The sequence below is a fragment of the Lissotriton helveticus genome, chromosome 11 (genome assembly GCF_964261635.1).
Source record: "Lissotriton helveticus chromosome 11, aLisHel1.1, whole genome shotgun sequence".
Classification (NCBI taxonomy): Eukaryota; Metazoa; Chordata; class Amphibia; order Caudata; family Salamandridae; genus Lissotriton; species Lissotriton helveticus.
This window is the reverse complement of record NC_136072.1, coordinates 1,089,062,463-1,089,088,753: the sequence shown is the minus strand read 5'-3', so window position 1 is coordinate 1,089,088,753 and position 26,291 is coordinate 1,089,062,463. Positions and strand designations below refer to the sequence as shown.

General features: G+C 46.0%; 1 protein-coding gene across 1 annotated transcript in view; it reads left to right on the top strand.

The window, feature by feature from the left end:
• The window catches only part of SPPL3 (signal peptide peptidase like 3), a 274,906-nt gene that overhangs the window by 204,016 nt on the left and 44,599 nt on the right, over window positions 1-26,291 (top strand). Inside the window, exon 7 of the mRNA XM_078667701.1 lies at window positions 13,333-13,439. Coding sequence (XP_078523827.1) covers window positions 13,333-13,439 — 107 coding nt within the window. The remainder of the gene's footprint in view (window positions 1-13,332; window positions 13,440-26,291) is intronic.

Below are 26,291 nucleotides of genomic sequence, written 5' to 3'. Positions count from 1 at the left end.
GAAGTGGGTGCATGCTTGTCATCCGCAGCAGGGTCAGCAAAAGGGGGCATGAGTATCAAGAGTCTGTGAAGAGAGCATTTTGAGTAACCAGCAATGAAGTTGATACTCTAGAAGTTTCTTGATTCTATTTTTATCAGTCATCGCCTCTGGTTAGGGATGGCAGCAGAAGTGGGGGTTGAAGAGGGATCCTTCTTAAAGGACAACCATGGAGAGGGGTGCAGAGAGGACATTTTCACAGTGGTCCAGGTTGTCTTGGTGTGCTGGACACTGGCAGCAGGTCTCTAGTCTTGGCACAAGCACCTCACTCATTTGTTAGGCTTTACGCAGATGTGAGGTTTGAGCCTGTTCGTCCCATTTGTGCTAGTTCATGTGCTACTGTGGTCATAACAAAAGCACGCTTCTTCAGTCCTGGAGCCCATCTTTCCTTCCAAACGAAGGCAGCAACATGAAGCCCCGTGCTGGTTCAGTGCGCATTTGTTCTTGTAACCAGAGCTTTCATGAAGTGAACTGAAATGCTGATCTCAAGCACCAGCTCCTAGCCTAAGGTTTTGGTAGTTACAAAGCTATAATGGAAACTTCAGAGTGTGCCAAAGAGCACGCATCTTTGCTCACGGTTTCGTTCCGGTGATGTTGTCAATGTCTAGTATTCTATGGTAATGGGAGACTGCACCTCAAAACACGTTTGATTGTGGATTCGCTCCTTTTTAGGTCTCATGTCAGTGGAAAGCTTTTGCAGTGGTTGCAAGTCTTCTGTCTTAGCTGTTTTAGTTGCTGGTGTGCCTTCTTTGTGATACGATATCTTGCAGGCAGACCCCTGCCGATCTGCTGGCACTTGCTCAAAAGCAGCATTCCGAAATCCGAGCTCCGCTCTGCTTTATTAAAGCTTATGTGCTCCTCTGAAGACACCCAGCATCTTTCGGTGCAGCGAGCTCCTCACTGCGCAACAGTGACGATTGCCACTGTCCGGTGGGAAGGAGGAGAGCATATTTGCAAAAAGGTTTTCTAAATCCAGTTAGCTATATCGTCCTTTACATGATGTAACAATACAATACAGGTTAGTTATTTAAAGTATACTACAAGCAACATGAAAGCAGTATTATGTTAAGATTTATATGGTGCAACTGATTACCCATGAGGGTATCCTGTTGCTGGAGCAGGCATGCTGGTGTGGTATTAGGCTGTAGGGTGTGTGCCCTGCATAATTAGTCGAAAAGCTAAGTTTTCAGATTCTTGCAGAATTCAGGAAGTGAAGAGGAGTTCCTGACGTGTTAAGGGAGGTTGTTCCAGTTCTTGGGTACGATGTAGGAGAATGGTTGACCTCCCGTTCTGCTTTTTTGGATGCCGATGGGGTGCAAGTGAGTTCAGCTTAGAGCAGGTGCCTGGTGGGTTGGTGAAAGTAAAGGCGGTTGTTCAGGTATGTTGGAGTGCCGTGTATGTGTGCTTGAGGAGTTCGAATTGTCTGCGTTTGTTGACGGACAGCCAATGGAGCTCCCCAAGGTGTGGTGAAATGTGGATATGTCGTGGTGAAATGTGGATGTCGTGGGAGGTGAAGGATGAGTTTTGCTGCAGCGTTCTGGATGTTTTAGAGTCAGTGTAGGAAATGGCTGGAAATCCCGGCTTAGTGTGTTGCTACAGTTATTCTGCTTTTGATGAGGGCTTGTCTGACGGCGCGTCTGGTACTCAGGGGATATCCATTTGAAAATCTTGTGGAGAATGTGGAAGCAGGAGGATCTGACTGCGTTGACCTGTACTATCAGGTTGATCTTGTCTTTCACGAGTTGCTTGGTAATTTTTCCTCCTTATTTTATGCATTGGTAATAAAGGTGTAATTAGTTAATTTCTAGTCCAGACAGAATGTCTAGGAGTTGCATTATGTATTTCCATGTATGTTTGTTATACAATTGCTGTCCATTCTTTTTCCATGCAGCCACTCTAGCGACGTGCTGCTTGAGGTTCCCTAGTATATTATGTAGATGGTGCGATAGTATTTGCTGCTTTTGCAAAATGAGAGTGCAGTAATCTCTAATGACTGATCTGGTCACATTTGCAAAAGGATTTCTATAGTTATTCAGCCAATGCTGAATTTATATGCTGGTCTGCAGTCCTTCAGAAAGCCTCTCAGCTGGTTCATCTGCGGAGGGTTTCTATTTCCTTTTCAAAGCCTTGCGTGATAGATCACAAAGGCTATGCATTAATAATTAAGATGTACTGGTCTGTGTGTAAGAGATACAGGACTGTATGCATTGTATAGCTTGCAGCATGTGCTAGGTTTTCCTGATGGGAAGGCCTCAATGCGTTGTTACTCTAACTACTGAGGAGGTTTCACTGTGTAGGGTTTATCACCATCTGTAAGGTTTTGGATCAGTAAGCTCCGAATATGTGTGCACCCACCCACCATGGGATGTAATTAGTGTTTTGCCACATCAGTAAGATGCTTCCAAATCACAAAGGTTTCAATTTGATTCCAGTTGTGAGCAGAACTCTTGCCCTAGCCCTAAGCGAAGAAACGAGCATCCTGCTCTAGATAATGAAGCTTTGAACTCCAACAGCTGTGCTGTTGGAGTTGAGTTGTCAAAAAAAGGGGGAGGAAGAGGAAAAACTGGGTTCACCCTCCTCGTAACAATGTACTCAACAATTAGAAAAACCCCAGCCAGTGGGAAAAGAAACACAAATCTCCACAGCGAAGTAAATGATCAGAAAAACATAGTTTTTCTTAGAAAACCCTCACCCACCAGGGGTGCCCCTTGGTGGCATGCTTAATCATTGGGGTTCATCCCGATCCGCTGCGTATTGAGGCGTGCTCCAACCAAACGTATACGCGGGAGCACTTTAGAAAAAACGTCTATGATAAAGACTGATTGGTGAGGGGAGTGGGAAGTTTGTGCTAACTGGTTAAAAATCCCTGACTAGTAGGACCCTTGCTTTATTCCTGCCTCTAACCGTTATAGTTAGGGGCTGCTGTTTGAAGAGGTAGTTTCCAATGTGTTTAACTCTTCAAAATGGTCAACATGTTTTGAGCCTTTTGGCTCTTTGTCAGGACCGATAGGAAACCTGTCCCTATTGGAGCCACTCCGTGCTGTCCTCTAATAGGAACACTGTATAGCATGCCATGCGCAATTCACGTAACATACATACGGTTAGATAAACCTGTAACATCATTCTGTATCTGTAACAAGAAAGAGTTTAAAACAACATGTCAGCCCAGGGCTGATATATCACGATTATCAAGTGAACACCAAGCTGTTGAGGTGATCGAGAAGTATGTACAATGGGTGATCACATGGTTTGTAACAAAACATGCTTGGTCCACCGACTATGATTTTGTACCGTAGCCGGAGAAGCGCCTATATTCAAATCGTGGCGGTACTGTTATGACAAAACAAAACACTGAGACAAACCTCACACACATTTAAGATGCCATATTAGTGCGTCCTGGTCTTCCCAGGGAGGAGGAGATCTGTATTCACACCCTCCATCAGGGAGAAATGAGAAACACCTTATTTTTAATAAAAAAATGTATATGGGGCAAAATCCTTTTCCAAAGTGGATAAAGGGGGAACCGTAGGATGGTAAATGAAAAGTGTGAGGCGTCATGCCATCATGAGGCACCCCGCTGACTTACTTCATCAAAACCGTCCTCTGCGGATTGTGCCTAATTCAATCCCCGGAGACCGCATTTTACCGATGTGTTTCCCGGGCTGGCTATTTCCATGAGATGCATTGAGGAAGACTTCCGCATGCGTCTCACAAAAAGAACACTAGACCGCTCAGGTTTTCCAAAATGGCCGTCCGTTGTGGAACACTACCGTAGCCATTGGAGTATTATCGTAAATAATTATATACATAATGGGACAGTATTCTGTTGTCTCCTTGTGAGAGTTTTTTAGATGAATATCGGGGGAAAGTGTTTCAAAATAAAATACTCCGGAATGTTCACGGAAAAAAGATTGGGAAATCCACTGTGGCAGATTCGTTCTTATGTTTCTCCAAGATTAAATATACTTAAACAAAGGGAATTTTATAGTTATTCATACCCAATTCAGTGTGGGCAAACAAACACTGATATTGTTAATGAATCTCCAGTGGATGAATGGTTACTACCTGTGTAATCCTTTCTCTAAAATGCTTTTACATTTTTAGGTACATCAAACCAACACCAGTCTCAGAATGGAGGACCATATAGAAAGGATGTGGTGGTGCGAGTGTAAACTGAAATAAAATAAGATAAAGCAGTACACAGACGTCCACGTTTGAGAGAAGCAGACTCCCAAGGGATGTTATCGTTGAGGGCCTGGGTGTCAGTTTTGAGTTTGAAAACACACTTCTGCTCCTTCGCGAACAGCCTGTTCTGAATTTTCTGTATTCTTTGTGTTCCAGAACTACCCACTTCAAATCGCGAAGTGTGGGGTTGAATTCCAAAAAATGACATGACATCTTAGTCGTGGTGCGTTGGCATCTAAAATTGCTACGATGTTCACATATCCTGGTTCGGACTTTACGAGTGGTCATACCCACATAGTGCAGATTGCACGGACAGGTTATTAGGTAGACTATTCTGAGTATTGCAATTCGTTAGATTGCGTAGTTGCAACGTCATTCCATTGTTGAAACCCACTGTTTTAATGACCTTGGTGAGGTGGCAAACACTGCAGGTCCCGCTGAATGAGATCTAGCCAGCCAGTTATTGCTGGTTGCAGGAACCCACTGGCCCAGATGATTGAAGACTGGATATGCCAAGTATGTGTGTCGTGCATGCCTGGATCCGACTGCATAGGCCAGTGGTTCCCAATCTGTGCGCCACGGCATCCCAGTGCGCCATTAAAAGTAGACAGGGGTGCAGCGAAAAGATGTGCACCAAGCACACAGTTTGGAAACTATGGGCTGATACACAATAATAAGGGCAATACCAGGGGGTGGAGGGCATCATGCTGCAGACGGGGATTACTAATCAGTGGCAGCTTTATTCTTGCAGTTCAAACGCTGGAGTTCCAGAGGCCGGAAAAGTGCAAGCGGTGTAGCACATTTATTAGCAGTAAACACAGAGCCTTTCTGGGGAAGAGGATGGGGCCTACGGGGGAAACACAAGATAAGAAAGCAGGTAGACGGGGCTTCCGGGATGTAGGTCAGTGTGCCTGGAATGAGACTTCGAAGAGATATTGAATAAGGAAATCAAACATCCTGCAGTGATAAAAGTAAACATTTGCAGGCAGTGATTTTACACACAACGGCACTTGATAATGATTTATAGCGCCTGGGAGCCACCTCCAGTTCAGCACTGCTGGCACATGTGGTCAGGTGAAAACTCATGGCTAATAGCCGTGTTCTCCTGGGAAAATATCTCAGTAGGTTAATATGCCTGCTGCTAAGAGCTGTGTAAAACCTGTGGGGTAGAGCGATTTTGGAAAGACTAACCCTGGATTAAAATGCAAACGGTGTGCATTTGCTTCACTAATTTATGGTTTGAGCGCAATACTTGCCTATGTCTGCTGCTATTAGTCATTAACATGACATTTGCTATTTGTTTTATTCATGTCCTCCTTGCATGGACCAAGTAGTGTGTGCTCCCCTCTGGGTACAGACCCCACCACCCACTCACGCATCTTCATTTCCTGACTTGCCCGTGACTACTGAACTTTATTTATTTATAAATGTCTTCCTAATTTTCTATTTTGCAAATTTTAAACACAACGGGGCTGTGCAAGCACAGTGATTGCTTTCCAGTCTTTTATCTAGTCCTGTGCACTCAGACACATCCAGCACCTCCCTCCTAATGTGCGCCACTGATTGTTTTGAACCAAACCTCTTGTTAGAGTTTGCAGTGTCACCCCAATAGTCCATGGATATTTTTGTCTAATATGTGTCACTGCTTTGAATGTCCTGTGTGAACAAACCAGGTTTTGTGTGCATCCTGGACTAGACTGATGCAAAACAAATGGACTGCTGAAGCATCGTAAATTACAATGTACATTAATTAATACAGTGCAGTTTACTTATTGAATCATAAAATAGTTTGCACCATTGAAATCCGCCTCTCCAATCATGCAGCTGTTGGTCCTGGGTTGGATGCAAGCAGCATTGTGCTCACATGAATATCGAAGTCGATCTTCGAGTCTCTTAAGCTGCCTGCTCTGTATTCTCAGTGGAAATGATTTAACAATGCTTATTGTGCAGTGTAGTAAACAGGGCATGGTGGGACACTGATAGCAGGACACGATCGCTGCAATAATCAGAACCGCAAACTTTAAGTACTAAGGCAGCAGACGGAAGCCTGCTCCAGATTCCAGGTCTGTCCGTGCACACCACAATGCTTCCAATGCACATTCCAGATCTACCAGTACATTTTACAGGGCTTCCAGTGCACATTTTTGGGATGGCAGTGCCAATCATAGTATCAGTGCCAATGCATGCATGCCAAAGAGCCCTTAGTGTGCAATACAGTTCTTCCAGTGCATCCAAGGAATACAAGGGTTGCTTTGCCCTGCCTTCTGCATGATCCGAGTGCCCCTTGTTTGGTAAAGTGCAGCCATGTGCCACTTCATTCTACACATATCCATTGTGCTTTACCGCCACAAATAATGAAACACACAATAGCTGCACTCTTACACCTACAGATCTTAAGAAAGATGCCAACGATAATTATTTCTTTCGACCCTGCCCATCTCCCCTCCATTTGGTTCCCAGGAATGAGTCCCACATCTATGATTATTATACTTTTATCTGCGGCATCCCAATTATTTCCAGGGACAGAAATGGAAGTACTCCAGAGGCTTGGCTTGCATCCTCCCACCCGCCCAAAAAAAAAAAGGAAATTATGGGGAGCAGTGGCCAACGGTCAATAGATCAAGGGAGCCGCAAGTCAAAGTTTGGGAACCACTGGACTAAATAATTAAGCTGTATATGTGAACACAGGGGCCAATCTCTTTGAAAAGGATTTGAATGCGCATGCATCAGGCTGTGTGCACTCCCATCCTCGGTACTGCACCTGTTCAAAATGTTGAGGGCTGCCAGTGCCTCTCAATATGGTGATTCTATTTGAAGCATTATTACGAAACGCTTCAGTGTTAAATACACTTTTTTATTTTACAATTCTGAGGCTCCTTGGTCATATTAAACGTGATGTTTGTCGCATTGTTTATATGGTAAATATTATGAAATCTTCTACATGGGCTCTTTCAGCCAAGAAAGACCGACTTCCTCTGCTCGAGTATCCCTGTTAATTTTTTGGGCTCGCACGCTGTCAGTGGGTATCCTATATCTACATGAATGGGCAATGGGGCCACCCTGCACCAGAGTTTGGGCACATATCCGCCTACCTCTCGTACTCCTATAGAAGACGTTTCAGGGTGGAATGCTAGTCCTGTTTACTGTGATACCCGAGACAGCGATTAAAATCGCCCGAAAACACTCAACCTCAGAAAGAGGCTGTTCTTCCTTTAGTGCTCTTCTTGTGCGGCCCGACATTGCTTCTCTTGGCTGAAGGTACCTATGAGCCGCTCCCTTCCTGCTCTGCGCGCCGCTTCCTGAAGAGGCGGAGTGGATTGTAGAGTCTGAGAGACTCTGCGCTAGGGGCACCACACCTGGAGCGCCCAACATCCGCTAACATAATATGGCTTGACTCAAAGAAACTTGCCATGATGGAATGGACATCGCAAGAGGAAACCAGCCCGCGATCGCACGCACATGAACTGAAAGCTAAGAGGAGACGCCATGCGCGGGCACATGGCCTGTCCGTGCGCACACATGGTTTATCTCCCTTCGCTCACCAAACCCACTACAGAAGTCTCGCCAAGGCGAAGCAGCACATGCGCTGTGTTCGCTAGGCGAGACCTAAAAACAAGAAACAAGGGAAGTTTTTTTCTGAATTTCTTTTTAAAGGGGCTTGCACAGGAAGGATTTTCTTTGCCAGTACAGTGGATGAACTGTTCATGTCCACTGTACTATAAAGGTAATGCGGTGGAAATGAACTGTTAATCTGTCTCGTATAGGCAGTGAAGTTAGTGTGATTTCGAACTTGATAGTTGTTTTATCATTTGAATTCTAGATTTTAAAGATCCTTTGAGAGGGCCAACCATTCACCCGTTATTCACTGTACCTATTTTCTAAATTTCCACTTCAGAGACTGAGATTTCTGAATACGCTGCCACTGCTTGATTTGTAAAAATAATTTTAAAAAATTGCGGCAGTATGTTTGGTGTTGGGAAGCCCAGCATTACTTCTCAGTTATCTTTTGCTAAAATACCTGTAAACAAATCAAGGATTTTATTAAGCTGTAACCTAGAGACATTCGTGGAGGGACTTGGGTTCAGCCCTCTTCATTCATAGGCCTGTTCAGTTGCCATTCACATTTGGCTCTGCCCTCCATAGCATAGGGTAAAGAGTCATCATATTACAGCCACTGGCTAACTTGGACTCTTAAAGTGACAGCCTTTTTTCTGATCACAATTGCACATGCAGAATTGCAAAATGCTCTTCAGTGTCTGCAGTGGTGGGCCAAATGCTTTTTTCTTTTAATTTGTTATCCTTTTTAGGTCTTGCTGAGCCAGTGCATGCGCTGCACTGTGAGAAATTTAGTGAGTGGCCTTTGAAAGTACCACCACAGGCTTTTCCTGGCCTCAAGCTTGAGTGCATGTGCGCAGCCGCCATGTGGGTTTCTGTCAAGGCTCAATAAGCCTTGCGTGCCTCTCTCCACGCTTCAATTCCCTCCCCACCACAGATCGCGTCACTCTGCTGGCCTCCACTCACCCCCGCTCACCCCACCCCCGCTTCTCTACAATAAAATGTTTCCTCGAGCATAACCAGCTTAGGAAGCAAAACTTGAATACAAATTTGACAGGAACTAGGCACGACAGGCAAAGGTGCACACCTTCATAAGAAGCCAGCTCTATCACAATCACCAAAGACAATACAATACCCCTTTGGCCCATGTTAATACACCAAGCCTCGGCAGAGGGTGCGTCTCACCGATCTTCCGATTACTTTAAAATACTGCCTTCATCTTACAGCAACATTTTCTGAACATGTTTTATTTAGGTCCTCCAAAAGAAATAGGCCGGACTCTACAGAAAATATGAACTGCATAGTGCATGACTTATTGCTGGTGTGGACCATGCCTCCTTCTCTCTCGCTCACTCTCACTCCCTTCATCACCAACTCATTTGCACCAAAAGGAATTTGTGTGTGCCTCCAGGAAGGCACCGACCATGAACTAACTGCCTTTGCCTATTCTAGAAATAATTAATTAATAATGAGAAGCATAGTGCTTCTATTAAGTCCTGTACAACGACTTCACTAAAACACATTTTTACAATGAAAGATCTCTTATTAGAGTTACGTAAAAAGTGGTAGGGCAGCACCCATTAGAGTATGGAATTGTGCGGCATGTTTTCAGCTTCTCGCAGAGACATTGGAAAGCATCTAAAACTGCACATGACCGCCTGAACGAGTAATTCTCACTGATAAATACATGCTGGGTTAGTGTATGCATTTTCCATGTCAGTGTCCCTCTCGGAATGGCCACTTGATTTTTTTTCTTTTAAAGCATACTCCATGTTTATTTGTATTCTGAGCGCTGATACGCAATGCTGTATGAGTGGAGGTGGGCATTTAAGATGGCCTCAGAGGACTGTAACAGAGTGCTGGCTTTTGACATTCCAAACAACTGAAGGGCTCAGAGTTGCACATTATTGACCCTGCAGAACCAAATCGAGCCCGGTGCTGCAACTCACACATTTGTGACTTGGGGCCTCGCAATACCAGGAAATTCACAGAGGGAGGTGTGGGCCCGATAGTCAATAACTCCGCTTCGACAGCATTAACAGTGCTCACCCACACCTCAATCTTCGAGAGAATGTTAAGTGATTCCCAGGATTTACCAATTGCATTGGGAGCGTCCATATCTGGAGTAAACATTAACTGTCCCTTTAATAGGGATTTAAAGACTGAGATATTAGGTCAAGACCCAGTGGATTCAATCATTCTACTATTCTGCCCACGGTGCTTAATTTGTAAAAAAAAAAAAAACCAATGACAATTGCAGAATCTTTTTCTAAGAGCTGGTCGACCAAGCTGTAAATAAAGTCAAGTTATATTCTGTTAGCTCCACTTATCCTAAATTGTGTTTCTGTCTGGGTTCCTTAGGTCTCAATGTGGCAAGACTAATGTTAACATAGCCAATAGGTCTCGCTTTTGGGACCTTATAAGTATTTAGTTATGGAGCACAATATCCTTGGTGCAACAACATCAACTGTTGCATGGCTAAACACATATAAGGTCCCAAAGGCGAGACCTATTGGCTATGACAATGCTTGTTCAGTTTTCCTGATCTTTAAATGTCTTTGATTTACAGTAATCCAGAGCCCATAGTACAGTTTTAATGCCACTTATCCTAAACCAAAGTACATTGGACCTAAAAAGGGTTTCCATACCTGTTCAACGTACATCTACCTAGTAGGCAGGTACAATTCAAATCTTATATACAATGTCTGTTTTATTTCTTGTATTTTTAGAGTTTTGTATTGTAGGTATATAGCTGCCTCGTAGGTTTTTTCAGCTTTTTAGGTTTGTGGCGTATACTTGTAATGAAACTTAAAAAGATATAAACATGGCGCGAGTTTCCCAATGCCAGATCTATTGGATTTGCAAATGAATGTTATAATATTCTGTTTACTATTTGATGGACTGTCAAGCCAAACGTTTTGAGTTTTGCGTACTATTTGCACACTCTTTTAATGGATTGCCTCAAATCTGAACACACCAATAGAAAACGTAATAATTCCTAGCTTCTCCCAGATATTGTGTAGATATACCCCACAATGTCAAACACATTAGCAAATGAGCCATTTTTTGACTGCCCTTTTTAGGTTTCGCCTTGTCGAAAGCTGCGCACCGCGCAGCTTTTCGGCGCAGGCGAAATCTAATGTTTACAGTATGTGGCTTGGGAATCCGCCCTCTGTTCCATTGGCTAGCTGGCTAGCCATTGGAACAGACATCTGTCCATCATGGCCGGAGCAGATTCGTGGGCGTTCCTGCGATTTTTACTCATCCCACCCCTTTTCCTACGTCATGCGATGGTGGGCTGTGGTTTATTTATTTATTTTTACTTTTTGGGGGGTCATTCCTTCAGGCCGACCGCCGCCGGAGGAAGTCCAGTTCGTCTTTGCGTGTTTCGTTGTGTCTCCGACTGCATTCTGGTCAGGCTTGGTTTGTCCGCAGTGCTGATCTCTCGCTGCCTGCTGCGGGTGTACACGGACAGCTGCTGTACTGTGCCTACTCCTCCGTGGGCTCTGCTTCTCTGGCGGCTCTCTTCTCTGGACTCCGTTCTCGCCATGTTGAGCTGCGCCTTCCAGCGGATGCTGCTTTTGCTGCTCCTCTCCCCGGCCTCCGGTAGGTGCTCTTGGTGGACTGCACTCGTGCAGCCCTAGAATCATTTCTGAAGGGAGCCTGACTCTAAAAGCCTCGACCACACAAAGCAACAATGCCGTGATTAACTCTTTGTAGTCTTAGCACCAGGCACTGTTTTTACTGCGATCCGAACCTGAAAGCATGATTCCTAGAGTGGAATTAGTTCTCGGGGCAACCGGACCAAACAATTCACCCCTGACAGAGCAGTTTTGCACTGGTGACCAGGCAGTTTTGCACCAGAATTTGTAGTGACGGGCTAGTGCAGCCAGTGCAAATGTTGTTTTTGCACTGACCGCTCGGTCACTGAACAATGCTCTTAATCCGACCCCATATATGCATGCCCCCTAAAGGCAGAGAGGCATGGAAAGCCTGCTGGACATAGATTTGAGTTTTGCAGCATACACGTCACCTGGCTGTCTGCAGCCGGCCGCCTCCCCAGACTTACTCCAACTTGTTGAAGTGGTAATGTGCATTACAACTCCACGCAGTGACAGATAGCTGAGCAGGGCGTCATTATTCATAGCCTCACGTACACTAGATGGACTCTGGTCTGTGCGCCAGACTATTAAGGAGCTATTACACGCCTTCCCATGATGCTTTGCGCTACGAGAGGGCCCCCATGATCTGCGCGCGTGGCTGCCAATGGAGTAACTGTTGCTACAAGCAGGCCACGTCTAAGCAGCTGACATTTCCCATATACCAAAGCGATCCGTCACTTGGGTGACAGCTCACACTCTCTTGCACGGGGAACTATTTCTAGCCGGCAATCCTGCCTGAGGGGGCGTCTTGCTGCAGAACAATATACCTGCTAAGCACTAGACTGCGCCAAAAAGTGCGCCTTGGTGATTACATGGAATTTGTCGCTTGAACATGCGTGGCAGGCTTAAATGAAACACTTGCTGTGTGTTTACACCAACGTTGGTGAAATCTGGGGCTGATGGTTAAAACTATTGGCATTGTAAATGACAATGCCATTTATTTTTCTGTTTTCAAAACCAACACATAAATATAAATTTTGTCATTTACAATGCCAATAGCTCAAACTTTTCAAAAGGCGAAACCATTGCATGGTAAATGCTTGTTTATCTCTGTTCCCTTTGTGGATATAATAAGTTTGAAAATATCAGTAGTAGTCTGAACGTACTGTCTGCATATTTCATGCATATTGGTGAAACGGTGCCAAAGAGATGAGCACATTAACAAATGGCTTTTTAGCTGACAAGATATTCAACTGTTAGGCATTTAAATCCTATATGGCACCTTTTTTAATATTATTATCTCAACACCAAATGACAAAAGCATGCTTTCGGATTAAAGTTTTATGCCAAGTTTTGTGTAAATCCGCTCTGCAATTTTTGCACTCTTAGTAAATCATCCGATGGAGCTAAAATGGGAAATGATGCTTGGTATGCCAGCACTTAGCTGACTGGATTAATAGATTGTTAAATTTCGTGCATATTTGTCCATGGGGTCCAAAGTTGCAAGCAAATAAAAAAACAAAAAACTTCAAGGTACCTTTGAATTTATGGCTATGTGGTTTCTTTGTCCTGTGTCCAATTTTAATGTTCAGTTGTACAGCCCCGAGGAAGCCCCAGGCAGGATGGCGTGTAAAGGGGGCAAAACACGTGTTGGCTGTTACCACACTTTTGAAAGTTGACTCAAAAACCTTGAAATGAGTCACAACACTTCTTTATAAAAAACCATCACTAAAAACTCTGCGTACTGGAATTGTTTTTCGAATTACCGGTTGATTCTGACTTGTCCTGACCATCTCTTAAAATAGAAAAAATGCCTTTTCAGTAGAAAGTGCGCCACCACTGTGTAATTGGAAAGATTTGGTTGCAAAACACATGTTCCAGGAGGTAGTTTGTATTGTGTTTATTTTGGGGTTACTTGTAACAGTCACTTACAGTGGTCCTTCTTGTTTTACAGCACTTGCCATGGGTCTGTGCGTTGCCATGATTGCCTTTGTGAGGTTACCTAGCCTCAAAGTATCCTGTCTCTTGCTTTCCGGCTTGCTTATTTATGATGTATTTTGGGTAAGTCTTATCTCTTTTAATGCCCAGTCCCTCGTTTTGTTGCACACAGCATGTTGTTCATATGTGAAATGTATGCAAAGACGGTAACTGGAAAACATTATGTTTGCATGTGTAGATCACCTGTTGTGCTCTTTCCTGCCATGTAGTGTTGAGTTAGAATAGTATTAGATGTTTACTTCAGGCATTAAAATTTGGCTTTGTAAATGACCACATAACTGAAATGCTCAATGTATCAATATTCAGGCGCTACCTTTGATAAAAAAATTCTGCCGATTTCGGAGTTAAAGTTTGGTGCTCAGTTTTTGAAGTGCGCTTTGTGTACTGCAGTAGAAAACAGGCAGTGCTGAACAACATCATACGTTGAACACTGCATATGCATCCATATCATATAAGAATTATTCTTTAGCGAGGTTGGGCAATGGAAAATGTACCATTTTGAGTCAATCTAAGAAACCCTCTCAATACTGATCCTATGGTGCAAATGTGAGTGTGTAATGTGCGTCGTCTTGAAGTTCAAAATTGAAAAAGCTTTTAGACTTATTGGCAAAATCAACCAGTCCTTAATAACAGTCTGGCACCTTCAGGCAAGACTGGTATTACGTGTAAAATTACCTTTGAGTAGACCATCTCACCAGATTTATGCCATTGGCCCCATACCGAAACATACCAATCACACTGAACCAGAAAGTGTTTAGTTAATCAAAGACCAAAGGGGACAGCTCCATCGAATCTGGAACCTCAAACAAACACAGATGAAGATAAATATCCGGCCCAGCCATGTAAGAATTTTGTTCCGCATGAGGATGCATGAAACATATACTTAGAGAGGTAATAAGAAGCTTTATAGTTGTTCTCGACTAGAGCATCACCTACAGATAAAACATAAGCAAACCATGCTGCTGTTCAACACGCAGGATTACAACACTGTTTTACCATGGTTGTGGATCAAGAAGAAAATAACTTCTATGTTGAAATTCTCCAGACAGAGTGAATAGTCCAATATGTTACAATTCTTAAAGGATCTGTTGTGAACATTAAAAAGCCAGTGAAAAACAAGATACATAACACTTGGGTTGGCCGGCTAAACACTGAAGAGCACATCCCTCCCGAGTCTATAGGTTTACATACTACTATGATAAGATATTCTAATCAGGGGGCCATAGGAGGATAGCCCTCCACCAGTTAAAAGAAAGTAAATGCCTTGATGCAGCTGGAAAAAGAATTGCAATGGGTGCTTCTACCGTGTAGTGTATCACAAACTCTCCAGTACATCTGGTATGACCACTTCCCCTGGGAATAGATTGAAGAAATCAATCAGTTTTGCAGCCTGAATCTTTCTGGATTCACTATGCTGTGCATATTCTGCAATCTGGTGGTTGGGTCCGGAATCGTAGTCTTTTTTTCTCTTTTTTTTTTGTCGTAGCCCAGGTGGGCATCGACGTTCCACCATTTGGTGTCCTTTCGGTGACGTCGGCGTGCTTCCGGCGGAAGCTACCACTCTTGGGCGCCATCTTCAGATTCTTTTTTCCGCCGTTGGGTCTGGATCGTCGCGTGAAGCTCCAGAAGTTTTGGAGGAGGAAAGAAGAAAATACAGCAGAAATTCACAGGTGAAGACCTAAGAACATCGACAGAAGAGGACCTTTAGTGAGGAGACGACGACAAAAAGGAGAGAACTTCGAAATCTTCGACCTCCTTGAAGGAATGCGCACACAGGGGGCCCCCTGAGCGCAGGGATGTGCAAGACGCCGTTTAAATTCTGCAAGAACTGCCACCACAAGTTCGCACAGAAGGACCAGCACCCAGTCTGCAACCTCTGCCTGCCAAATGACCATGAAAGCAGAGACTGCAACGCCTGCTCCGTCTTCAAGCCGAAGACACTCCGAATTCGAGAAGGACAGAGGACGGCTCACCACACGATGCAGGGCAAGGGCCAAGCCCCGACGCTCTATGAACTTGGCCTCTCCACCGACGATGAGGACAACATCGCCGAAGGACCAGATGACTTCACGGTCGCTGAGACCGATAAGAGTACGCCTGATAAGGTAGGAGAGTCTACGGCCCCGAAAACTCCCACAGGGCCTCGAAAACCTGAGGCAGACTCCCGAAAGTCAGAGCACAGAGCCTCGAAAGGAGCACCGGCGCCGAGCAAATCGACGACCGAAGCTGCATCCTCCGAAAAAGAGCCCAGCAGATCCTCCGAGAAGGACTCCCGGAGGCAGAAGACCAGCGAAAGCAAAGGTTATCGAAGCAAGCCCCCGAAAAAGGGTCTTCGACTTCGACGTCGAAAGAAAAAAAGCAGAAGAAAGCTACGACGACGAAAAGGGCGGCCGAAACGCTCGACGACGAACAGGCCGCAGAAATGCAGAGAAAAAAAGAGAAGGCTCGAGGCCGAAATGGAGAACATCCTTCAGAGAAAGAAGGACTTCGACGAAAAAATTAAGTTACAAGATTCCCCCGAAGCCGGCACCGACCGTCGCTGAGGTACAGCAGATCGAAGAGCCGCCAAAAACTCCGGAACCTTCGGAGCACGAAGAGGAGGAGGACCTCTACTACACAGAGGGGGATTACGGGGAACAGCAGTCAAGCTACGGTTCAGGTTCCTCGACGGCCCAAGACCAGGAATGGCAGGACATCGAGGCCGAAAACCCAGAGGAGGCGGTAGAAACATACCCCTCGAGGCCTTCGCCACCGGATGACATTGGGGCATACAATGAGGTGGTAAGAAAGGCGGCAACAGCTTATGGAATTAAGCTGGAAGAGGAGAAGGAAAAAGCAGACTTCCTGCTCGAGACACTGCTCCCCATACAGACAAGGAGCCAGTTCCTGCCCATGCTCAAGAGTATCACGGCCCAGGGAAAGGAGGCCTTCAAGGACCCGGCTACATGCAGATCTGTAACGCCGAGGACCGAGAAGAAGTACAAATTCTCCTCCGAAGACCCAGCTTACATCAAGGGTTCCGTCACAGCGGATTCTATCATCGCTGCAACGGCCAGGAAAAGGGCAAACGTCCCAACAACGTCCGGACCCCCACCTGACAAAGAAAGCAGGAGGATGGACCTAACGGTCAGGAAGATTGAGAGGAACGCTGCAACGCACTGGCGGATGGCGAATTCCAACGCCCTCCTGAATAGGCATCAATACCAGCACTGGGAGGAGATGGGACAGTTGCTCAAACACCTCCCGGAACAATACCATGACAGAGGGGCACACCTGGTAGAGGAAGGGAAGAGCATCGCCAACTCATGCCTGAAGACAGCCTTGGACGGGGCAGAAACATCCAGCAGACTGATGGCTATAGGCATCACTGAAAGAAGGCAAGCATGGCTCAGGATCTCAGGATTCAAGGCTGAAGTCCAGAACAACATCCTGAACACACCCTTCAGCGGTGAAACATTGTTCGGAGCCCCAGTTGATGATAAGCTCACCCAACTGAAGGACAACGAGACGGCAAGGTCCATGGGAGCCCTGCAGTTCAGAGGGATGAGAAGGGGCACTCCGTCGCGGAGGCCGAACGGCAGAGGTGGAAGCCAGCGTGGATTCTCACCAGAGTTTCCAGCAGGGGCAACAGAGTGACAGCCAAGGCCACCAGGGGCAGCAGAGGCAAAACTGGAACTACCAAGCCAGGGGCCAGTCCTTTCGATCGAGAGGAAATGGACGGGGCCAGATAAGCAAGGCGGCGAACAGCCCCCCTCTAAGTGACTTCACACGAGAGAAGGTGCTCTACCACCCACACCCTCCGGGGGAAGAGTACGGGAAAACAAGAGGAGAGGGCTACACGGACAAGACACAAAGGAACATGCAACTCCGGTAGGAGGAAGATTGAGATTTTTTCTCCAGGAGTGGAGAAAAATAACAGACAAGTGGATACTCAATATTATGCAGTTCGGGTACTGCATAGAGTTGGAAAAAAGGCCACCAAACAGAAAACCAAAGAAAAGACAGCACTCAGGAAGAGAGCTGCAACTACTGCAAGAGGAAGCCCAAGAACTCCTCCTCAAAGCGGCCATAGAACGGGTCCCCTTCAAAGAACGGAACATGGGAGTGTACTCAAACTACTTCCTAGTGCCAAAGGTGGACGAAAGCCTAAGACCCATCCTGGATCTACGGTTCCTGAACAAATACGTCAAAACTCAAAAATTCAAAATGACGTCCCTACAAGAGGTCATTCCTCAGATAAAAGCAGGGGACTTCTTGTCTACCATAGACCTCAAAGATGCATACCTGCACATCCCCATGAACAAGCAGCACAAGCACATGCTAAGGTTCACTGTAAACAAGGATCACTACCAATTCACGACCCTAGCTTTCGGCCTAAAGTCCGCACCAAGGGTGTTCACCAAATGCCTTGCGGCAGTGGCCGCACACCTAAGGAGAAAGGGGATACACGTGTACCCCTACCTCGACGACTGGCTGGTGAAGGCAAACTGCTACAGGACATGCAAAGAGCATGCAGAACAGGTGACAGGAACGCTAGCAAACCTGGGTTTCTCCATACACTGGGGCAAAAGCTCGATGGAACCAGAGCAGGTGAAGATCTTCCTGGGAGCCCAGATCGACACCATACAATGCAGAGTCTTACAGAGCGAAAAGAGAACGCTCAGCCTACTGAGGTAGAAACGTCACTACCAGAAGGGGCGATCTCTGACAGTGAGGACTGTGAGCAAGATCTTGGGGATGATGGCATCATGCATCCATCTGGTCCCCAATGCACGCCTACAAATGAGACCACTCCAAGAGTGGCTGCAACAACAATGGTCACAAGCTACAGGAAGTTGGGAGGATCTAGTGGTTGTAACGCACAGGGTGCAGGAAGAGATAAGGTGGTGAACCAAGGAGAGAATAACGGAAGGGAAACCTCTAACACCACCGGACCCAACGGTGACCATCACCACAGACGCATCCCAGAAGGGGTGGGGCGCACACATGAACAGGCTCAGAGTGAGGGGTCTGTGGAGCCCTACAGATGCAGTCAGGCACATCAACTACCTGGAACTGAAAACTGTGTTGCTAGCACTCAAGGCCTTTCAGAAACACCTACACAACCGGAAGGTGCTAATACAAACAGACAACACCACAACGATGTTTTACATAAACAAACAGGGGGGAACTCAATCGTTCCCGCTGTCAAACTTGGCACAAGAGATCTGGAAATGGGCCATACCACTAAAAATAGACCTGCTAGCCATACACCTGCCAGGGAAGGACAATGTGGAAGTGGATTGGCTCAGCAGGCAGACTTCAGCATCCCACGAGTGGGAACTCAACAGTCGGGAAACAGAGAGTCTATTCAGGAAGTGGGGCACCCCAACAATAGACCTATTTGCAACACACCGGAATGCAAAATGCCAATACTTTGCATCCAGGCAACCAGAGGCACGGTCCCAGGGGAATGCCCTATGGATAAGCTGATACAGAAAAGGGGGTGGTGATGAACAGAGTGTCTGAATTAAGCAGACCACTCTTACCCAGTCCAAAGATCAGGGCTTGATCCATCACCGTTATTTATCTCACTGCCCCATCCCAGCTCAGAACCTGGCTATATGCAAATTAGTCTGTCCCTGGCCCAGTGCATCATGGGAACAGGGCAGACCAAACTACAAAGCCAATTCTTCACCAGAAAGGAGACAAGCTACCGGGGACCGGTTTCTGGCATTTCAGCCTCTTCGGCCCGGCTTGCTTGAATCCTGATGGAGCAGTGAGAAAGGGACTCATGTCTGAGTATACCCTGCCACACCTATAGTGGCCAAAAACGATACAGAAAAGGGGGTGGTGATGAACAGAGTGTCTGAATTAAGCAGACCACTCTTACCCAGTCCAAAGATCAGGGCTTGATCCATCACCGTTATTTATCTCACTGCCCCATCCCAGCTCAGAACCTGGCTATATGCAAATTAGTCTGTCCCTGGCCCAGTGCATCATGGGAACAGGGCAGACCAAACTACAAAGCCAATTCTTCACCAGAAAGGAGACAAGCTACCGGGGACCGGTTTCTGGCATTTCAGCCTCTTCGGCCCGGCTTGCTTGAATCCTGATGGAGCAGTGAGAAAGGGACTCATGTCTGAGTATACCCTGCCACACCTATAGTGGCCAAAAACGATACAGAAAAGGGGGTGGTGATGAACAGAGTTTCTGAATTAAGCAGACCACTCTTACCCAGTCCAAAGATCAGGGCTTGATCCATCACCGTTATTTATCTCACTGCCCCATCCCAGCTCAGAACCTGGCTATATGCAAATTAGTCTGTCCCTGGCCCAGTGCATCATGGGAACAGGGCAGACCAAACTACAAAGCCAATTCTTCACCAGAAAGGAGACAAGCTACCGGGGACCGGTTTCTGGCATTTCAGCCTCTTCGGCCCGGCTTGCTTGAATCCTGATGGAGCAGTGAGAAAGGGACTCATGTCTGAGTATACCCTGCCACACCTATAGTGGCCACAAACGATACAGAAAAGGGGGTGGTGATGAACAGAGTGTCTGAATTAAGCAGACCACTCTTACCCAGTCCAAAGATCAGGGCTTGATCCATCACCGTTATTTATCTCACTGCCCCATCCCAGCTCAGAACCTGGCTATATGCAAATTAGTCTGTCCCTGGCCCAGTGCATCATGGGAACAGGGCAGACCAAACTACAAAGCCAATTCTTCACCAGAAAGGAGACAAGCTACCGGGGACCGGTTTCTGGCATTTCAGCCTCTTCGGCCCGGCTTGCTTGAATCCTGATGGAGCAGTGAGAAAGGGACTCATGTCTGAGTATACCCTGCCACACCTATAGTGGCCACAAACGATACAGAAAAGGGGGTGGTGATGAACAGAGTGTCTGAATTAAGCAGACCACTCTTACCCAGTCCAAAGATCAGGGCTTGATCCATCACCGTTATTTATCTCACTGCCCCATCCCAGCTCAGAACCTGGCTATATGCAAATTAGTCTGTCCCTGGCCCAGTGCATCATGGAAGCCGGGCCGAAGACGGCTGAAATGCCAGAAACCTGTCCCCGGAAGCTTGTTTCCTTCCCAGTGTAAGAATTGGCTTTTGTAGTCTGGTCTGCCCTGTTCCCATGATGCACTGGGCCAGGGACAGACTAATTTGCATACAGCCAGGTTCTGAAACTGGGATGGTGCAATGAGCTAAAAAACGGTGTTGGATCTAGCCCTGATCTCTTGACTGGGTGAGGAGAGTACTCTGCTTAATTCAGAGACTCTGTCCATCACCACCCCTTGTTGTAAATAACTATGGATAAGCTGGTCAAAAACATTTGCCTACGCTTTTCCCCCGATACCACTGATCCCCAGGGTGCTCAACAAATGCATGAAGAGCAACATGACGCTCATCCTTGTGGCACCACAATGGGCCAGACAGACGTGGTATTCTCAGATAATGGAGATGGCGCAGGGGCCTCCCCACAAGTTCTCAAAAAGAAGAGACCTACTCTCCATGGAAAACGGAGGAATCCTACACCCAGAGCCAGAGAGCCTCAACCTCTCAGCCTGGCTCCTGAGGACTTAGAATTTGCACACCTGAAACTACGAGAGAGCACCCTGCGGGTGCTGCGAGAGGCAAGAAGGCCCAGCACACGCAAGTGCTATGGGGAAAAGTGGAAAAGATTCACTCAATGGTGTTGCAAGAAACAACTCCAAAGGAGACTGACCAAGGAGTCCACGGTGCTAAGGTACCTCACACACCTAATCAAGGCAAAGCTAAGCTCATCCTCACTGAGAGTGCACCTAGCAGCGATTGTGGCATACACAAGAGGAGAAACAGGGAGAAGCTTCTTCACATCTCACGTCGTGAAAAGATTCCTGGAAGGGGCTAAAAGAATAGCGCCGCCAAAGAGAATGCCGCCACCGGCATGGAACTTAAACATGGTACTGACGGAGCTCATGAATGCACCCTTCGAACCCATCCACAAAGCATCACTGCAAATGTTGACAATGAAGACGGCCTTCCTGGTGGCGATCACCTCACTACGAAGGGTGAGCGAACTGCAGGCACTCACACTGCAGGAACCCTACATCCAGATACACAGTGACAGGGTCGTGATGAGAACTGACCCACACTTTATGCCAAAGGTGGTGTCAAGGTTCCACATGAATCAGAGTATTCAGATCCCTAGCTTCTTCCAAAACCCCACTACAAGCGCAGAGAGGTCGCTCCACACCCTAGACGCAAGAAGGGCTGTGATGCACCACATTGAAAGAACGAAGGACCACAGGAAGACGAAACAGTTCTTCGTGTCCTTCGCTAACAGTTACATGGGCAAACCAGTTACGAAAAACACCATAGCCCGATGGATCGCACAGACAATTCAGTTCTGCCACAAGCAAGCTGGCCAGGAGCTAACAGGAGAGGCACGAGCCCACTCCACCAGGAAGAAAGTAGCAACAATTGCCTTCCTGGCCAACACACCAATCCAGGACATATGCCTGGCGGCAACATGGGCTTCAGTACACACTTTCACGAAGCACTACTGCGTGGATGTTCAGATGAACAAGGAAGCACAAGTGGGACAAAAAGTGCTTCAACATATTTTTAGCAACCAACGCTCATCTTCCACCCAACCGCCACAAAAGTAACGAAAACCGCTACAAAATATATGCACAGCATGGTGAATCCAGAAAGATTCACGCTGCAAAACGAATAGTTTCTTACCTGTCGGTGTAGTTTTGCAGCTTGAAGATCTTTCTGGATTCACTAGCGAACCCACCCGCCTCCGCCAGAAAGATGAGGCTGGAAAAGAGGGTGGAAAAACATGGAAAAGAAAGCAAGTTGGAACAATTACAAAATACGTGGAAACACTAACGTGGAAAAAACGATTAACATACATAGCCATGGATTCACTACAAAGACAAACAAGGAAAAGAGACAGAAAAAAGAATCCGAAGATGGCGCCCAAGAGTGGTAGCTTCCGCCGGAAGCACGCCGACGTCACCGAAAGGACACCAAATGGTGGGACGTCGACGCCCACCTGGGCTACGACAAAAAAAAAAAGAGAAAAAAGACTACGATTCCGGACCCAACCACCAGATTGCGGAATATGCACAGCATAGTGAATCCAGAAAGATCTTCAAGCTGCAAAACTACACCGACAGGTAAGAAACTATTCGTTATTCATTGAAAGAGATTGAAGTTGTTACAGTGGATATACTAATGCTCGTAGCATGTGTGGCTGTAGATACACATGCTGTGCATACTCCTGCCATCTAGTGTTGGGCTGGGACATTTGCAGCTTGTTTTTTCACGTTTTTTGAGTCCCGAGGTCTTGCACTGCCTCGATTATTACAGTTTTTAGCCCAGCGGGTGAGAGTAGGTATGGAGTAGTGAGTAAGATAGAATAGTGACCATGCGTGTAGAAAATGTAGAATATGAAGGTACCTGTGGCAAACACTAGCTTCCGGGGAGGAGGGTGGGACACATGTGAATCTACAGCACTACATGCAATGAACAGATGCTTAAAGAGTAGGTAACCTAATCAGTTGGTTGCATGTGTGCCTAGAGAAACACATGCTCTGCTTAGACTGTAAAACAGTACATCCCTAAGTGGTGGCTAGCCAGTGTATGGTGCAGTGATCTGAAACAGAGTCCAGAGGGCAGTTTGCCTAGCTCTTGCTTGCTGCCTTACACGAATGTCAACACAGTAATGCTTTGTGAATGTATGTAGAATGGACCATGTGGCAGCTTTATAAATGTCCGCAATGGGTATGGTTCCAAGAAAACCATAGTAGTGCCCTGCTTGCAGGTTGATTGTGGCCTTTGACGAGACGGCGGGGTTCCTTTGGCTTTAGTATAACAGTCTTGGATGCATGATATAATCCGCCTGGCGATCCCTGCCTTAGAAATTAAGTGACCTATATGAGGCTGTGAGAACGCAACGGAGTTATTGTGTTTTGGGAGAGGGCTATGTCCTCAAAGCAAGTCCATCCTATCAATCAGTATCTGCTGGGGGGTGAATAAAGTTATATCTTCCCTAGTGGGAAGAAATAGCCATGGACAATTGGGTACTTTGCACTGTCATCCAAAGCGGTTGCCTACAGCTTCATACCGCAACCTCTATTATTGTGTCTCAGCATCAGTTATGACCACCAAAGGCTGCTGGAGAAGAAAGTGTAGGCATTGCTTTATAGGAGAGTAATAGGAACCGGTCCAGCTCACCAATGCGGATAAGATGCTTACTCTTTCTATTTTTTAAACCCCAAAAATGAGTTAACACTGAGGCCAATCCTTACTGCTCAAACATTTATCTCGGAGCACTTCAAAATGCCTACTCTTCAAGGCGTTTTTGGCTACTCTGTCTGGGACTACATGGTGTCCCTCGGTCTCAGGGACACCTACTTCCAAATCGCCATTCTTCTGGTACACCAAGCAAAATTTCACATTCGTGGTAAGGGAAAACCTTGCCGGTTCGAAAAACTACCCTTTGGGCTCAAAATGCCTCGCTGTGGCTTCAGCACACCTTCGCCCCATTGCTGTCCATGTGTTTCCATACCTGGATGACTGGCTGGTAATGAACAGCAGCCAAGAGAAATGCCGCACTCTCACTCATCTCTCCTATACACATTATGGTTCACTGTCAATAGCAAAAAAGTGCCCCAAGTAATCACACCTCTGTCCTCATCAAACACATCCATTCTTGAAAGCCTCACTGAATATGGTGACAGGCAAAGTCTACCCCAACAATGCGTGTTTAATGACGTCAGAGGCTGCATGCCCTTTTCCAGATGTAGCATCTTCAGACAGTGAGAGTAATTGCCTTGCAAGAAAGTCATCACAGGCAACTTGTCAGTGGAAATATCTACCGTTGGTGGAGCCCAGAGACCAGCACAGAATCCTATGGTGGAACATCAAGAACTTGTTACTGGGCAGGTCGTTCCTGGACTCCCAAGTCAAGTGATTATCAGCACAGATGCCTCACTCACTGGGTGGGAGACCTGTTTGGGCCAACTGACAATGCTGACCCAATGGTCCCAAGAACATAGTTTGCACATCAGAGTATGGGTGGTAAGGACAGTGCATTTAGCACTCAGGGTTTTACAAACTGGATTGCAACAACCAGTGCTCATGTGTGCAGACAAGACCACAATGTCCTATCTCCAAAAACAGAGCAACACACATTTACTACCACTGTCCAGACTAGTGCTGACAATCTGCCATTGGGCCATTCACCATGAAGTCCTTCTCTTGGCAGAACACCTTCATGGAGTAGGCAACAACTTTACTTAACAGCTCAGCCTGACACCTTAACAAGCACATGCATGGGAGACAGACACCTAGGTACTTCAGCCGTACCTCCACTGTTATTGGTCAACCTCTTTGCCACTTCCAAGAATGCAAAGGCCAGAACTTCACCTCCCGGTTGCTGCTCCCAAAGTCTATTGGCAATGCTGTATGGATGAACTGGTCAAGTAAGTTTGTGTATGTTTTCCTCCACTACTAGTAAACACATACATTGTGAAGAAAATGAGGCCATGAGACCCATCCTTGTATCACACACCTGATTAAGACAGCAGTGATACTGATTGCGTCTGGAAATGTCAATATCATGGTCTGCTGTAAGTTCATGGGCTGACATTTGAGCCATTACACTCTTGCCTAGTGGGGTGTATTTAATGGAAATTGTCCTTCCGTATTGTTCTCTTAACTTTGTAGGGTTAGTGAACCCTAAACTCTTTAACATTAGAGGAACTATTAATTTAAACACAAGAATATTGTATCCTCCTAAGAACAAACCCTCATCTTCTGCTAGGGGTTACCTCCCTGTTCTTTGTCGATCAAGCCATTGATTGGGCAGGTTTTCCTCTGCAACCTCACTCGTTGATAGAAAAGGCCTTAGACAATTAATATGAACCCTCATGTACTATAAACTTAGCTGTTTACCATGTAATTGTCTGCAAGTAGTGTGCGGGCATGCTCTCTTATGGTACTATTAAGTCTTGGCACCAGGATGCCTTTTTTGTTTTTAGGTAATTAATAAAATGAATAATATTGAGCTGCCAAATCTTGAAATAGCTAAATCAATCTACAGAACCATAAGCTGCACAGTGAATTATAGGTAAGTAATTTTTTCTTCTGATGGATCCTTTTAATCGTAGATTTATCACAATATGATTATATTTTTCACTGTTTGAATTTCCCTAGTCCTTGCACTGGATCTGGAAAATGTTCCAGACAGATGCTCCTATGTGCTGGTAGATGGCACTGTCGCAGGGATTCTGCTCCTATACAGAACTGTGCACAGAGACCTAGGACCTCAGTGAATTGTGGTGTACCAAAAACTCACATCAGTGCCTAGAAACCCTAACCAGCTAGCATCAGCGTCACATTAGCTCTTCGTTCTATAGCACAGGAACCAATGATTAGACAACCCAGAACATGCGACTTAGGTTATACTCCGGAATGGTGGGAAGCAAGAACACTCTTTCGTTATACTCTCATACCAGTCCACAACAGGAGTAAACAGACACAAAGGTTAAAATATTTATTTTAACGACGGGCTCTAAGATGCAGTATTTTTGCTAACATAAGCAGACATATGATTAGAAATAATATGATTGGCATTGTTACAATTCCATAAAACACAAAAGGAAAATTCATATTACAATGATGGTGAAAATAGGTACTATAGCGCCTAGTAAGTCACCCTCCCTAGCTAGGAACTATGTTTTATAAAATATAGAAGGTCTCTTAGGCTTGTTTGGGGGACCCATACCGCCAAGATTAGCAGGTGTGAATCACATCAGGATCTGCAAAAGCGATCTCTCTAGAAAAACGGGCTTCTTCCAAGTGTCATGTTTAGCAGTAGTGTCACATGCAAGAGTACACATTAATGCACTGCAGGGGTGTCTACTGAGGCAGTGGC